This window comes from Daktulosphaira vitifoliae, unplaced genomic scaffold, assembly GCF_025091365.1.
Source record: "Daktulosphaira vitifoliae isolate Bord-2020 unplaced genomic scaffold, ASM2509136v1 Scaffold_3, whole genome shotgun sequence".
NCBI classification, from domain to species: Eukaryota; Metazoa; Arthropoda; class Insecta; order Hemiptera; family Phylloxeridae; genus Daktulosphaira; species Daktulosphaira vitifoliae.
This window is the reverse complement of record NW_026099574.1, coordinates 43,477,338-43,491,252: the sequence shown is the minus strand read 5'-3', so window position 1 is coordinate 43,491,252 and position 13,915 is coordinate 43,477,338. Positions and strand designations below refer to the sequence as shown.

At 25.7% G+C, this 13,915-nt stretch overlaps 1 protein-coding gene across 8 annotated transcripts in view; it reads left to right on the top strand.

The window, feature by feature from the left end:
* LOC126901026 (sodium channel protein Nach-like) overlaps positions 1-13,532 on the top strand; it is a 34,298-nt gene extending 20,766 nt beyond the window's left edge. For 5 of the 8 annotated variants that reach the window (XM_050677146.1, XM_050677147.1, XM_050677148.1 and 2 more), the window contains one exon: positions 13,238-13,532. In XM_050677146.1, the coding sequence (XP_050533103.1) occupies positions 13,238-13,353 (116 nt within the window). In that variant the 3' untranslated portion in view covers positions 13,354-13,532. Of the gene's footprint in view, positions 1-1,608; positions 1,850-2,216; positions 2,297-13,237 lie in introns of those variants that run through there. The other 3 variants (XR_007702948.1, XM_050677145.1, XM_050677144.1) reach the window with 3 other exon arrangements.
* Positions 13,533-13,915: the final 383 nt, after the last annotated feature.

Sequence of the window (13,915 nt, the reverse complement as noted above, 5' to 3'; positions counted from 1 at the left end):
TAAACAAAAATAGCATGTTTTTTAACTATGGCAGCCATTTGCATTAAGATGATAGGTCGTCGAGAACATTTTTTTGTTTAATTTATTGTACGTGACATAACATTTAATTTGACATATGTTTTAAAAATGTATTGTTTACGGAATACTTTTAAAAATTAAGTTGAAAAAGTTGAGTTTTGTGAAAAAGTTGCTTTTAAATCCTTTGTGAGCAGGTAAAGGATCAGATTTTCAAAAAATTATATCAAATAAAAGAAAAATGCATAAGGTTTCAATATAAAAAAAATAATTTAGTTCGTTTATTATTCAATAAATTATGGAAGTATTAAGCACTAAAATAACATTGATTTTTTACACAAAAATTACATTTCTGTTAAATTTTCTCGGTCATTTGCTCATAGAAGATAGGTCATCGGGAATTTTTTTTTTTTTATCTTACAGTACATAATGTAAGTTTTAATTTAACATATGTTTAAAGGATACAGTATTTCCAGAACATTTTCAAAAGTTAAGTTAAAAAAGTTCTACTTTTCATACGTATGTTTCAAGTTTTTAACGACCCCTGTGTAAGGGCAAATTATTCGATTTAAAAAAAAAATGTATGTCGTATGAATGGGGTATAAATAATGTATTTAAAAACAAAAATTTGTGTTCATCTTTACATTTTTCAAAAAGTTATAATAATTTTAAATCAAAATTTTTAACACAAAAATAGCATTTTTTTATCTACGTAGAGATAAGTTTTTCATTAAGTTTATTTTTTTTTTAATTTATATTACTTTAATTTGACGCATGTTTAATGGACGCAACATTTCCGGAACATTTTCAAAAGTAAAATTGAAAAAGTTTAATTATGTAAAAAAGTTGTTATTTTGAATCCCCTCTTGTGAGCGCTAGGTAAAGGATCAAATTTTCAAAAATATTATGTCAAATAAAAAGAAATTACTTTAGGTATCAATATAAATATAATTATTTTGATTTGTTCTATTTTCAATAAGTTATGATAATTTTTAGAAAAAAAAAGTCGAAATTTACTGATTTTAAAAATCGTAATTTTTTGGGTGATTTTTACGTGGAAGGAGGGGAAAATGTTCAATTTTTGAAGGTAAATTCTTCAACTAGATACGATTTGTGATCTTTTGACGTAAATAAATAAACACATCATGGCAAAATCAATATCTTCTCTGCTTCGCATCGAAGTTAATAACATGTATTATTAAGAGTATATAATAACAAATGATCAATTGTTGCTAATTTTACTTAATTAAGAGTATAATTTAGAAATGATTAAATTTTTTTTAATGATCAAATAAAAAATAATAAATCAAATAATAAATAAAATATAGCTTAACCCGCTTTTTAGCTTAATAACAATCAAAAGGACCCAGTTTTAGTCATTAAATTTTTACCCCCCATGTAAAAAATAGTTCCGGCGTCACTGTATCAAGTCCTTCAATTTTTATACGTGATTGCTAAAAAGTTATAACTTCTTTGTAATTTTTTTATAATTTCTCCGTAAAAATTAAAATACTAAATTATTTATAACTATTTCATACTAAATTTAATTACTATACTTAGTAATTATTCATATATTATACTTATAAATTATAGAACTGCTAATTAGAAATAATAAAGGATATAGGAGTTGAAATAGGATCATGTATGTGTTATGATTGGCAACTCTCAAAAACCGGTATTTGAATATTAGTTTGGGCTCCTGACAAGAGATGTCGCATAAGCTTATGGAAATACATGAAATATTGTTAAAAAAAAATACACTTTTATTCGATGAAATACTTGTTATTATTAATATTTTTTTTTTATATCAATGTACTTTATCAAATTCATGATTATAAACCTGACGAATTTTTTAAATATAAATTGGAATTCTAAAAATTATTTTCAGTTACTATGAATAACACATCATTAATTTAATGTAGATTTTATAAGCTATATTTTATATTTAACAGCACAAAAGAACATTTGATAAAATTAATTTTGTTGGTGTCAATTATTTATTTACAAATTATGACAAACTAAATATAGTGTTAATATATGAAATTTATGACTCTAGACCAGAATTTTACGTTTATACAAATTTTTATTGCCTATATGTAGCTCATCAGAAGAAAAAATATCTATGATTAATTTTTAAGATAATAGGAAAAAATATTTTTTTTATATTTTAATATATTTTGATTGTTTAACTTATTTTTTAGTTACGATGTGTAATTGAGAAGAATATTGTTTTACTCTGATTTAAATATTTTAGCTTCGATGCGAAGCTGAGAAGGTATTGGTTTTACTATGATGTGTTTTTTTTTTTTTTTGTGTGTCTGTTACCACTTTTTCTCAGCTCTCACCGAACGGATTTCTTTCAACGATACGTCAAAAGATCACAAATCGTATCTAGTCGAAGACATTACCCTTCAAAATTGAAAAAATTTCCCTCGTTCCCCGTAAATGGGGGAAACCTCCAAAAAAATTACAAATTTAAAAATCGCTAATTTTCGAAATTTTTTCAATTTTTTTTACTAAAAACTGCCGTAACTTTTTCAAAAATGAACATATCAATATAATTTTTTTTTATATAGATGCTTGATGTCTTTACCTATCATTTGGTATATTTTTTTTGTAAATCTGACACTTAACCTGCCCACAGGGGGGGATTTAAAATGACAACTTTTTCACAAAAAATTAACTTTTTCAACTTAACTTTTGAAAATGTTCCGGAAGGTCTGACACTTTTATATATATCTTAAATTAAAGCTAATGTAATATACTTTAATTTGAAAAAAAAAAATTTGACCTCTGGACTTGTCTTCGTGGTGAAAGTTGACATCAAAGTTAATAAAAAATTACGATTTTTGTAAAATAATTTTTTTTTATATTTTTAACTTAATAATGCTCTAACTTTTTCAAAAATGAACATATCAATATAATTTTTTTTTATATAGATGCTTGATGTCTTTACTTATCATTTGGTATATTTTTTTTGTAAATCTGACACTTAACCTGCCCACAGGGGGGGATTTAAAATGACAACTTTTTCACAAAAAATTAACTTTTTCAACTTAACTTTTGAAAATGTTCCGGAAGGTCTGACACTTTTATATATATCTTAAATTAAAGCTAATGTAATATACTTTAATTTGAAAAAAAAAAATTTGACCTCTGGACTTGTCTTCACGGCGAAAATGGCTACCGAATGCTTTTTTCGTGTGAAAATTCTCGATTTTATTATTTATATTATATTTAACTTTATAATGCTATAACTTATTGAAAAGTTTATGGATCCACACAATTTTTTTATGAAAAATAATATTTTTTAATAAACCCTTTTTCATTCGACATACTTTATCTTAATCGAGATATTAATAAGGAACCAGCAGATCAAGTAGCTTTTGGAATAAAACACCAATTTTTTTAAAATTAAACATTATCTAAAGATTTGCATCGAAGCGTTTATTTTTGATAGTGATTTTAATCACTGTCAGATATCATTTACTTGATCCAACTATGCCACGTCACCACTGTGCCGCGACCCCCTGTGCTGGTTTTTTTTTTTTTTTATCATATTACTCCGTTTTTACTGAACCAATTTTTCTCAACGATACCTTAATAGTTAAAAAAAAGTATCTAGTTGAAACTAACAATACCAAAATTTTGAAAAATTCCCTTCATTATTTTATAATAAAGAGGAATGTCCCAAAAATTACAATTTTCATAAACAGTCAATAATTGTATATACAGAGTGATTTTTTTTATCATAACCCATTTAATTACTTACAGAATAAAAATAATTTAAACATTTTTTTGTGGTTATCTTTAATTATATATTATTCTTGAATGATTAGCTATGTATCGACTTTATTTTTCAAATTGAAACACATATTTTAATAAAATTTTTGAGTTATTAATTTAATGATAAATGGCTTTTAAATTTTTAATATACCTTTATCTGTTAAGTTAATACAAAGTTATATCAAAAATTCATATGCCATTTACTATTAAAATAAAACTCAAACATTTTATTAAATTCAAAATATGTGTTCCAATTTAAAAAAATAAAGTCCATACATAGCTAATCATTCAAGAATAATATATAACTAAAGATAACCAATAAAAAATGTTTAAATTATTTTTATTCTGTAAGTAATTGAATGGGTTATGTTAAAAAAATCACATTGTATAATAATGTTTCTTTTTGTTTGATGACACGCATAATAATCAGTGATGTAATTAAAGGGAGAAGCATGATGACACGTATCTCCTGCCATTGGAAATGCTTTACAATTATAAAAATGTTTGTTAACCTTTATTATAATTTTTTTTTTTTCATAATTTGAATGAAAAATCGTCATCAAATATCTTTATTGTAGTTCGTCAAACGACTTCTGAATTCATTAATATTCCCCTGTATGGTATATCCACAAAATATTTTACTAGCAAAACTCATAGTTTCTAACTATTAATAACTAATAAATCAAATTTTACAGGAAAAATTAAAAATAAACTGACAAATGCCTAAAATATTAGTAATATTGATAAGAAATTTCACAAATTTAATGATATTTCTAGTTAAAATATTTTTAAAATACTCCAATTTTTATGATTTTAATTTAAAATCTAATTTATTTGTGATACATTTTGTTTTGATATTATACAAATATTTTTACTTAAATTGCTCAAATGATAAAAATAAGATTTTACAATAACATAGTTATTTAAAAAATAACTAATAATAAAAAGTAACCAGAAAAAAATGACAATAATTCAAATCTGTGACTCAGTATTTATTCACAAATTATGAACTAAAGTCATACTGTTTTTAAATTTTTTAAAGGAAATTTTAGGTCTGGAAATTATATATATTTATATCACTTTTAAGGGTCTCATGTTTGTGCAACTTTATCATAGGATTATACAGTAACAGAAATATTTCTCTTTTTGAGGAGGAGGGTCACACATTCCCCCAAAACTATAACTTTAGTTACAACACATTATTAAGCTTTCAAGTTTATTAATAAAAATGTGTACAGGCTAATGATATATTCAGAATAACTTAACAAAATTTATATAAAAGCCTGATTAGCTGTTTTAATGTTTTTTATCAAGAAAAATTTAAAAAAGTATATTATCAAGGAATGAAAAAAATCAGAAATAAGTATATTATTTGGTATTAAATTGTTTTTTCGTTTCAAAATTAGGCTTTTGATGCCGTGATAATAGTCTTGCCCATATGAAACCGTCTCGTTTATTTTCTTTACAAACTGTACTTGAAGCTTCTGTCACCAATTTGATTCAGCGCTTTACGGCTTTGGTATGACATGAAAAATCTTGAATATTCTGACAAGTAGTCAAACCGCTTTTAACAATCTCTTTCAAGGCTTCATTAGATAAATTGGAAATTAGAGGTGGCTCGAAATAATGACTTCCTGGCTCTAATAAAATCACATAATGATCTTTTATTACTCTTTTTCTATAAAATTAGCCTTCATTCTGAATACTAACCAAAGTCTTATCTTTTCTGCCATCAAAATAAATACCGCGTATAATTTTATTGCGATCTGCATCGTGTAATGCTGATCTGACTTTCGTTCTTTCACGGTGCAACTTTGAACGATCAATGACAGCACTTGGATCCTTTGATGCAATGATTCCTACATATTTTAATACAGACAAAACTATAATAGCAGTTGCTCTGTCAGAGACTCCAGTACGATCGCAGGCAAGGGCTAATGATGGTAAATTTAATCTCTTTTTCTTTGGTGGTGACTCAACTATTTGTTTTGGCGATTGATAAGGACTAGAAGCTACGCTATTATTGCTTGAACTGGTGCTTTCGATGGTTAAGTCATCAAGCTAAAAATAAGAACAAGACGGCTAGCTGGTATCCATTCTATCTTTGTTACGCAGTAATTCGTTTTCTTGTCTTTTCAATTTTCTCATATTTTTCACAGTCGCAACCAAATTTACACCACCTATCATCATTTTTCTTGTAGTTCTTTGATCAAGTAAAAAAGATACTTCTTCCTTGGGAACACAGCTGTCTTTTGAGCAAGTACTCTCTGAGATAAGTTTGCATTTTCCGCTGCAAATATCAGATAACCTTTTGGACTCAGTAACAAATTCAGTTATCTTCTCTTGATATTTCTTGTTCGTTTGACGGCCTTCTATATTTGTCATGGTAAGATCGAATAAATTGTAGTACTTTCTTAAGTCTGACAGTAGGAAGCGATGCTTATCGACAGATATCTAAAATTTCCATAGCCAATCTTTCAGATATATCATAAACTGTCGGCTCTTTTGTTGTTTTGTCAAGCTTTAATTCATATTTAATAAATAAGTCATTTTTCATAACAGCATTATAAGTTGATAATTGAGACACTGGTAACTTCTCCGGTAAACCAAACACAGGACAACATGCCGTTTATCGTGTTTTGACATGCAACATTTGACTGTAATAAAGAGAAATAATAGGTATAAATAACATCGAAAATATTTAATTGAGATCTAAATTGTATCATCTGTGAACAGGAAATTTAAAATATTACTTACATGAGTCTTATTTTCTTGACAGCAGTGGTTAAATCCAATGTTTCTCACAAGTAGAATAACAATAACTCGCGCGCATTTAATTGCGTTTGAACAACGATTGACAAGTGCAATGAAATCACCTCCCCCCACCGTATCTAACCGTGCACTTATTCAAGGTTAAACTGTTGCAAACCAACGGGGAGACACACACAATATGATTTAGCATTAATTTGACAATGTTAGACATTGGTGTTTATTGACAAAATTACGTAAATTTCTCTAAAGTTCATGATGTTGGGGGCACCTCTAAATTTATCATGTGCTAAATAAAATGTTGTATGTTAATTTTGTATATTTTGTTTGTATATTTGTGAGCAATAACAGCAACTTTTAACAAGTTTTCCGAAACAAATATGAAAAAAAAAATTTTTACTCCACCCTAATATACATTGATCCTAATTTGTTAATGATTTAAAATTTGATTGCATTTTTTTATGGAAATATCGTGTATAATATAATATTATAGCTGATAGTATTTTTTAAACATACATTTTTGTATTATTTTTTATTTGAAGCTAATAAATAGTCATTTTATCAGTAAGTCCATTTTACTTTTCCGGCGTATTATAATAATTCATTAAAGTGCATGTTATGTTTTAACGCTTAATTCATTTTGTTTATTATCACAAAGAATTGTGAGTAACCAATAACTTTTACATTTAATGTACCATGAATACCTAGTAAATTAAAATTAAAAGAAAACTATGGTTAAATCATAAAATATATACTATATTATTGATGCTCGTACATACATCGAACTAGAGTCATACAACCAAATTCTTGGCTAGTACATCACTTTTAGTAATCTTAAGTATAAATCTTCTATTAAATCAAGCGAGCAGAAACGCAGGTGAACATATATCCGAAGGCAATAATTGATCATAACTGCCACAATAGCCAATTTCTCAGTAACACGACTATATTTTTATATTTTATATGCAACAAACAACGAGTTTCATTACACAAAAAACTATACTTCAATATAAATAAATATAAACTTCAATGTTCATTATAGTTAATTTTATGAATGAACTTTTATTGTCTAACTCGTAGCAACTTTACTACAAAACACGCGTTCGATATGCTCTCAGTTTAACTGTATATTAATATGTACATTAGATAATTAAAATTAGTCATTAAAAACAGTTTATTCAAAAATCAATACACACATATCTGTAAATTTCATTAGAGTTATACGCAATAGATTAAGAATAATTTTATTTAAGAGAGAGTAGTTAAAGCCTTAAGCTAATCATAACTGTAGCCCTTGTTTGAATGTTAGCTTCGATGCCAAGCTGAGAAGGTATTAATTTTACTAAGATGTGTTTTTTTTTTTTTTGTGTCTGTTACCACTTTTTCTCAGCTCTCACCGAACCAATTTCTTTCAATGATACGTCAAAAGATCACAAATTGTATCTAGTCGAAGACATTACCCTCAAAAATTGAAAAAATGCCCTCGTTCCCCATAAATGGGGGAAACCTCCAAAAAAATTATAAATTTAAAAATCGCTAATTTTCGAAATTTTTTCAATTTTTTTTACTTAAAACTGCCATAACTTTTTCAAAAATGAACATATCAATATAATTCTTTTTTATATAGATACATAATATCATTACCTTTCATTTGGTATATTTTTTTCATAAATTTAAACCTTAACGTGCCCACAAGGGGGGATTTAAAATGACAACTTTTTCACAAAAAATTAACTTTTTCAACTTAAATTTTGAAAATGTTCCGGAAGGTCTGACACTTTTATATATATCTTAAATTGAAGCTAATGCAATGTTTTTTATTATGCAAAAAAAAAATTTCCGACTTTATTCTATCTTCACGGTGAAAATGGCTACCGAATGCTATTTTTGTGTGAAAATTTTCGATTTTGTATTTTACATTTTTAACTTTATTATGCTATAACTTTTTGAAAAATGTATGGATCAGTACAATTTTTTTATGAGGAGTAGTATTCATATACATATTTCATTTGACATTCTGTTTTTTTAAATCGGACCATTTCCCTATATACAAGGGGGGTTCAAATCTAAAAAATGCATGTAAAAAGTAGAACTTTTTCAACTTAAATTTTGAAAGTGTTCCGGAAAGTCTGACACTTTTATATATATCTTAAATTAAAGCTAATGTAATATACTTTATAATGGTAAAAAAAAATTTCGGACTTTATTTTATCTTCATGGTGAAAACAGACATTAAACTTAATAAAAAAAATACGATTTTTGTAAAAAAATTCTTTTTTATATTTTTAACTTTATAATGCTATAACTTCTCGAAAGATGTATGGATCAATATAATTCTTTTTTTTGTAGATGCATGATGTCTTTACCTATCATTTGGTATATATTTTTTTTATATCTGACCCTTTACCTGCCCACAGGGCGGGACTTAAAATGACCACTTTTTTACAAAAAATTAACTTTTTCAACTTAACTTTTGAAAGTGTTCCGGAAAGTCTGACACTTTTATATATATCTTAAATTAAAGCTAATGTAATATACTTTATTATGGAAAAAAAAAATTTCGGACTTTATTTTATCTTCATGGTGAAAACAGACATTAAACTTAATAAAAAAAATACGATTTTTGTAAAAAAATTCTTTTTTATATTTTTAACTTTATAATGCTATAACTTCTCGAAAGATGTATGGATCAATATAATTCTTTTTTTTGTAGATGCATGATGTCTTTACCTATCATTTGGTATATTTTTTTTATAAATCTGACTTTTTACCTGCCTACAGGGGGGGATTCAAAATGACAACTTTTTCACAAAAAATTGACTTTTTCAACTTAAATTTTGAAAGTGTTCCGGAAAGTCTGACACTTTTATATATATCTTAAATTAAAGCTAATGTAATATACTTTATCATGGAAAAAAAAAATTTCGGACTTTATTTTATCTTCACGATGAAAATTGCTACCAAATGCTATTATTGTGTGAAAATTATCGATTTTATTTTTTACATTTTTAACTTTATTATGCTATGACATATTGAAAAGTGTATGGATCAACAATATTTTTTAATGAGAAATAATATTTTTTAATAATCTCTTTTTCATTCGACATACTTTATCTTAATTAGGATATTAATAATGAACTAGCAGATCATGTAGCTTTTGGAATAATCCACCAATTTTTTAAAATTAAACACTATCTAAAGATNTACGAATTTTTTTAAAATTAAACACTATCTAAAGATTTGCATCGAAGCGTTTTTTTTTGATAGTGATTTTAATCACTGTCAGATATCATTATACTTGATCCAACTATGCCACGTCACCAATGTGCTCGACCCCCCTGTGCTGGGTTTTTAAAATTAAACACTATCTAAAGATTTGCATCAAAGCGTTTTTTTTTGATAGTGATTTTAATCACTGTCAGATATCATTATACTTGATCCATCTATGTCACGTCACCACTGTGCCGCGACCCCCCTGTGCTGGGTTTTTTTTTATGTTTTTAATAAACGGAATTAGAATGTGTATATATCATGAATGTCTCCAGAATGATTTGATCAAAAGTTATAACAACATAAAAATGCAAACTCTCATTATGATATTTTTTAACATTTAAAAACAATAAAATTGTATTTACTGCACAGTTAATTTGATTAAATTAGTGAAATTTTCCTGAATAGTAACCATTCCTAAGTATTTAAAAAAAAATAGCAAATTCTTTGTCTTACAATTCCATGTTATTCAAATCTATTTATTATACATTTTTTAAAGTATCTAAAATTATTCCTTTTGTCAGGAATGTAACACCACTACAATTTTTAAAGGAGCAAAAATTATTTTTAAAATTGACCAACAAAATTTATCAAGCTACACTCGCTATTTCAATATCACTATGTACAACTTTATTTATGTAGAGGGATCCAAATTTAATAGAAAGATAAACTATTAAGCTCAAAAAGCTCTACAAAAATACGTAGTTAAATAATTTTTTTTCGTCCCTTCAGATATAAAAATTCTTAACTACAATTTTTTTAAATAACAATCTCTAATTTTTACTTGACAATATGATAGGAAAAAATAACGCTAAATACAATTTTAAGGTATCGTGTATTCTATTTAAGTTTATCAAAAAAAAAAATTTAATTCTAAATTTTGGTTTTTGTAATATTTTATTGTATTATCATATTTATTACTAGGTGTACAAGTAAAATATTTCGGTTCATAAATATATTTTTTAAATAAAATTAAATTTTTATAATAGCTAAAATAACTAGTCTTTAATTTATACAAAATTCCTGTTTTTAAGTTTTATGCAATTCATTAGATAATTAATCAAATGGCTAATTTTTTAAAAAAAATTATAAAGGGTTGAATAATTTAAAGCTATATCCAAAAATATTATTTTTGGAAAAACGTGAGATGAAACTTTTGATTCTAATGCCATAGCTATCTGATCAATTTTGTAAAGTCATGACTTATAAACACATTTATTTCATATTAATTCAATCATGTACTAACATTTGTATTCAAAAACAATAATAATCAAATGGTCAATTTATTACAAATTACAATTTGGTGCGAAAAACAAGTGCAAAATATATTTTTATGGGAAAAATAAAATGTATTCAGCTGTATGTAACAATAAATTAAGTAGTTTTAAAATAAGTACTTCTCTACATTGACAAAAAAAATGAAATATTATAATTGCTCAAATAAAATGATTACAGTTTAATAGTAGATCTAAAAATAATTATATACTGCTACTTACAATATATAAACAGATTAAATCTAGATCTATTTCATTAAAATCTTTGAAAAGTTTTACACATTTATCGAATTTTAATTTCATTAAATCGAGAAGTATGAATTTAATTTTAATTTTTTCAACATTTATGATATTATCTCTAATATCTGATTCATGCTGTAACAATAAGCCAACCCATCATAGGTTAGATTTTGTTACAAGTACTACTGCATGGGAAATGTTAAGTACAAATAAATATTATTATGATCATTATGCAAATGAAGAAAGTTTCACTTTAGATTTTGAAGTGGATAAAACATATGATAAAAAATACATAATAGGTAGTATCGTCTTAAATTCACTTTATGTCTGTCTTATTGAACAACTTTATAAAAAGTATTCAAATGCAGCAAATTACTATAAGAATAACTTAATTGAACACGATAATAAATTAGAAGGCTTACAAAATGTATGGAGAAGTATAAAAATGTTGGAACCTTTGATAGATCAAATGATAAATGGTCTTCAGTTTTTTAATTTTGAAGAAAGAGCTGTGCTTGACAATCTTCAAAAACTGAAAACATCATTTAATAAAATCACTGTCGATGGGTTACTTGGTGAAGATGAAATAAATGAAAAGTTTCAGCAAATATTCAACGTCGTAACATTTGATGATAGTCTTAAGATATTTAAGTACAAACACGTTGGTGAAAATTATAGGGAACCATTAATCATTAATTTTATTAACTCCTTATGTGGTGATGACAGTTTTGATATTATAGATGATACATTTATAAATCCTGACCAAATAAATATTCAACAAATAATTAAAAATGGTATTAAGGTTTTTCATTTTAATTTAGGATTAAATTTTGATGTATATGAAAAACATAGAAAAATAGATACAAATTCCCGTTTATTAGATAACTGAATACATAATGTCAAATTTGTGTTGTTTTTTTTCTTTAAATAAATAATTGTCTATTAATTTAAAGTCTTAATTATTTGTTTTTTAACTAAACCTTTGTTTGAATTTTTATCTGTATGTCATAATTACTTGGACGACATTTATCGACGAGTTTTATCTGCGACTATGATGCTTGTTTCTCTCTAGTACTGATAATAAGTAATGTTACAATTCATTTATAAAAAAACTCATGGTTTTCATGTTATTTAGTAATTATTTATTGCTATCTGCGCATGCATTAATAACAATTTTGAGTATTACTAACTTAAAATTAATAATAAAAAGCAATCACAGTGGGGTCGCAGCAGAAAAGTGACAAATATATCTAATATCTTTTAGCGATTAAAATCACCATCATAAAAAACGATTCGATGCGAATCTATAGATAGAATTTAATTTTTAGATGGAATTATTGAATTATTCCAAAAGCAACAACAACTGCTATTTAATAATGATTGGCCCCATTGCCGAGTGACCAGCACTTAACAATAGCTAGTTTTTCAACCAGTTGTGTTATTTAAAAAGCTATGTAAAATTTTGTTCACATTTATTAAGTAAAAATTATTTTAAAAACGGTAACACAGCGTGAAAGTGGCATAGTTGGGACAAGTATAGATGATATTTGACAGTGTTTAAAATCACTATCATAAGAAACGCTTCGATGCAAATTTGTATATAGTGTTGAATTTTAAGGAATTAAAGGAAAATAAAGTATTTTGCAACTCTCGTTATTTATATGAATAACATAAATTATAATTGCCTAAAAATTAGATTTTGTATTATCCAAATTAAAAAAAATCCGTTTTATAAAATAACAACATACTTATTTAAACAATTAAAAATTTTTTAAAAAATGTTTTATAAATATAAAATGTTTTCCTTAAAAATATTATATTTACCAGACATAAATATTCCTATGCGATCTTATAATAATTTTTGTTCATGTAATTGTTCACAGTTTCTCTTGGAGGTACTGCATCTTTTTTTTTGGGATGTAGTGTATTGTCTTTTGTTGAGATCGCATATTTCTTCACAATCAGATTGTTTTGGTACGTCAGATATAAAACAGATTAGTGCTTATACTGTAATGTATCATTAAAAAATAATCAAGTTATGTACTAATTTATAATTCTTTTTTTTCTCTCAAATTATTTTTAAAATAATTCAATATTTTATCAAATTAAATAATTCGATAATATTATATTGTTAGAATATAAATTGTTAAAAACTGAGTGTAATTTTTTAAAGAAAACTAAAATACATGTCATTTTTATTTTATTTATTGACTATTTATTATAATAAAATCTTTAATGTAACCAAAAATTTAAACAGAGGATGGATGACTGGTACGGACTTCTAAAATATTCCAAAAAAATTTACACAAAACATGATTTGGTAAGAATATGTTATGTTCCTACCATTTCTGCGCATTGCCTACAATAAAAATTACTGCTGCCCCCAACCTCCCCCAAATTCCAATTTGAAGCTACCCGTATGATTGGGTTGGGTTTGGTTTAATTTGTTAAATGCTTTATTGGCATACGAGATACGCAACAATGTGTGCGTAATTTGATGCCGTACGCTGTACTGATCATGGAAGTCAAGGGCTAGCACTTGAACCGATCCAGGAGAGCAG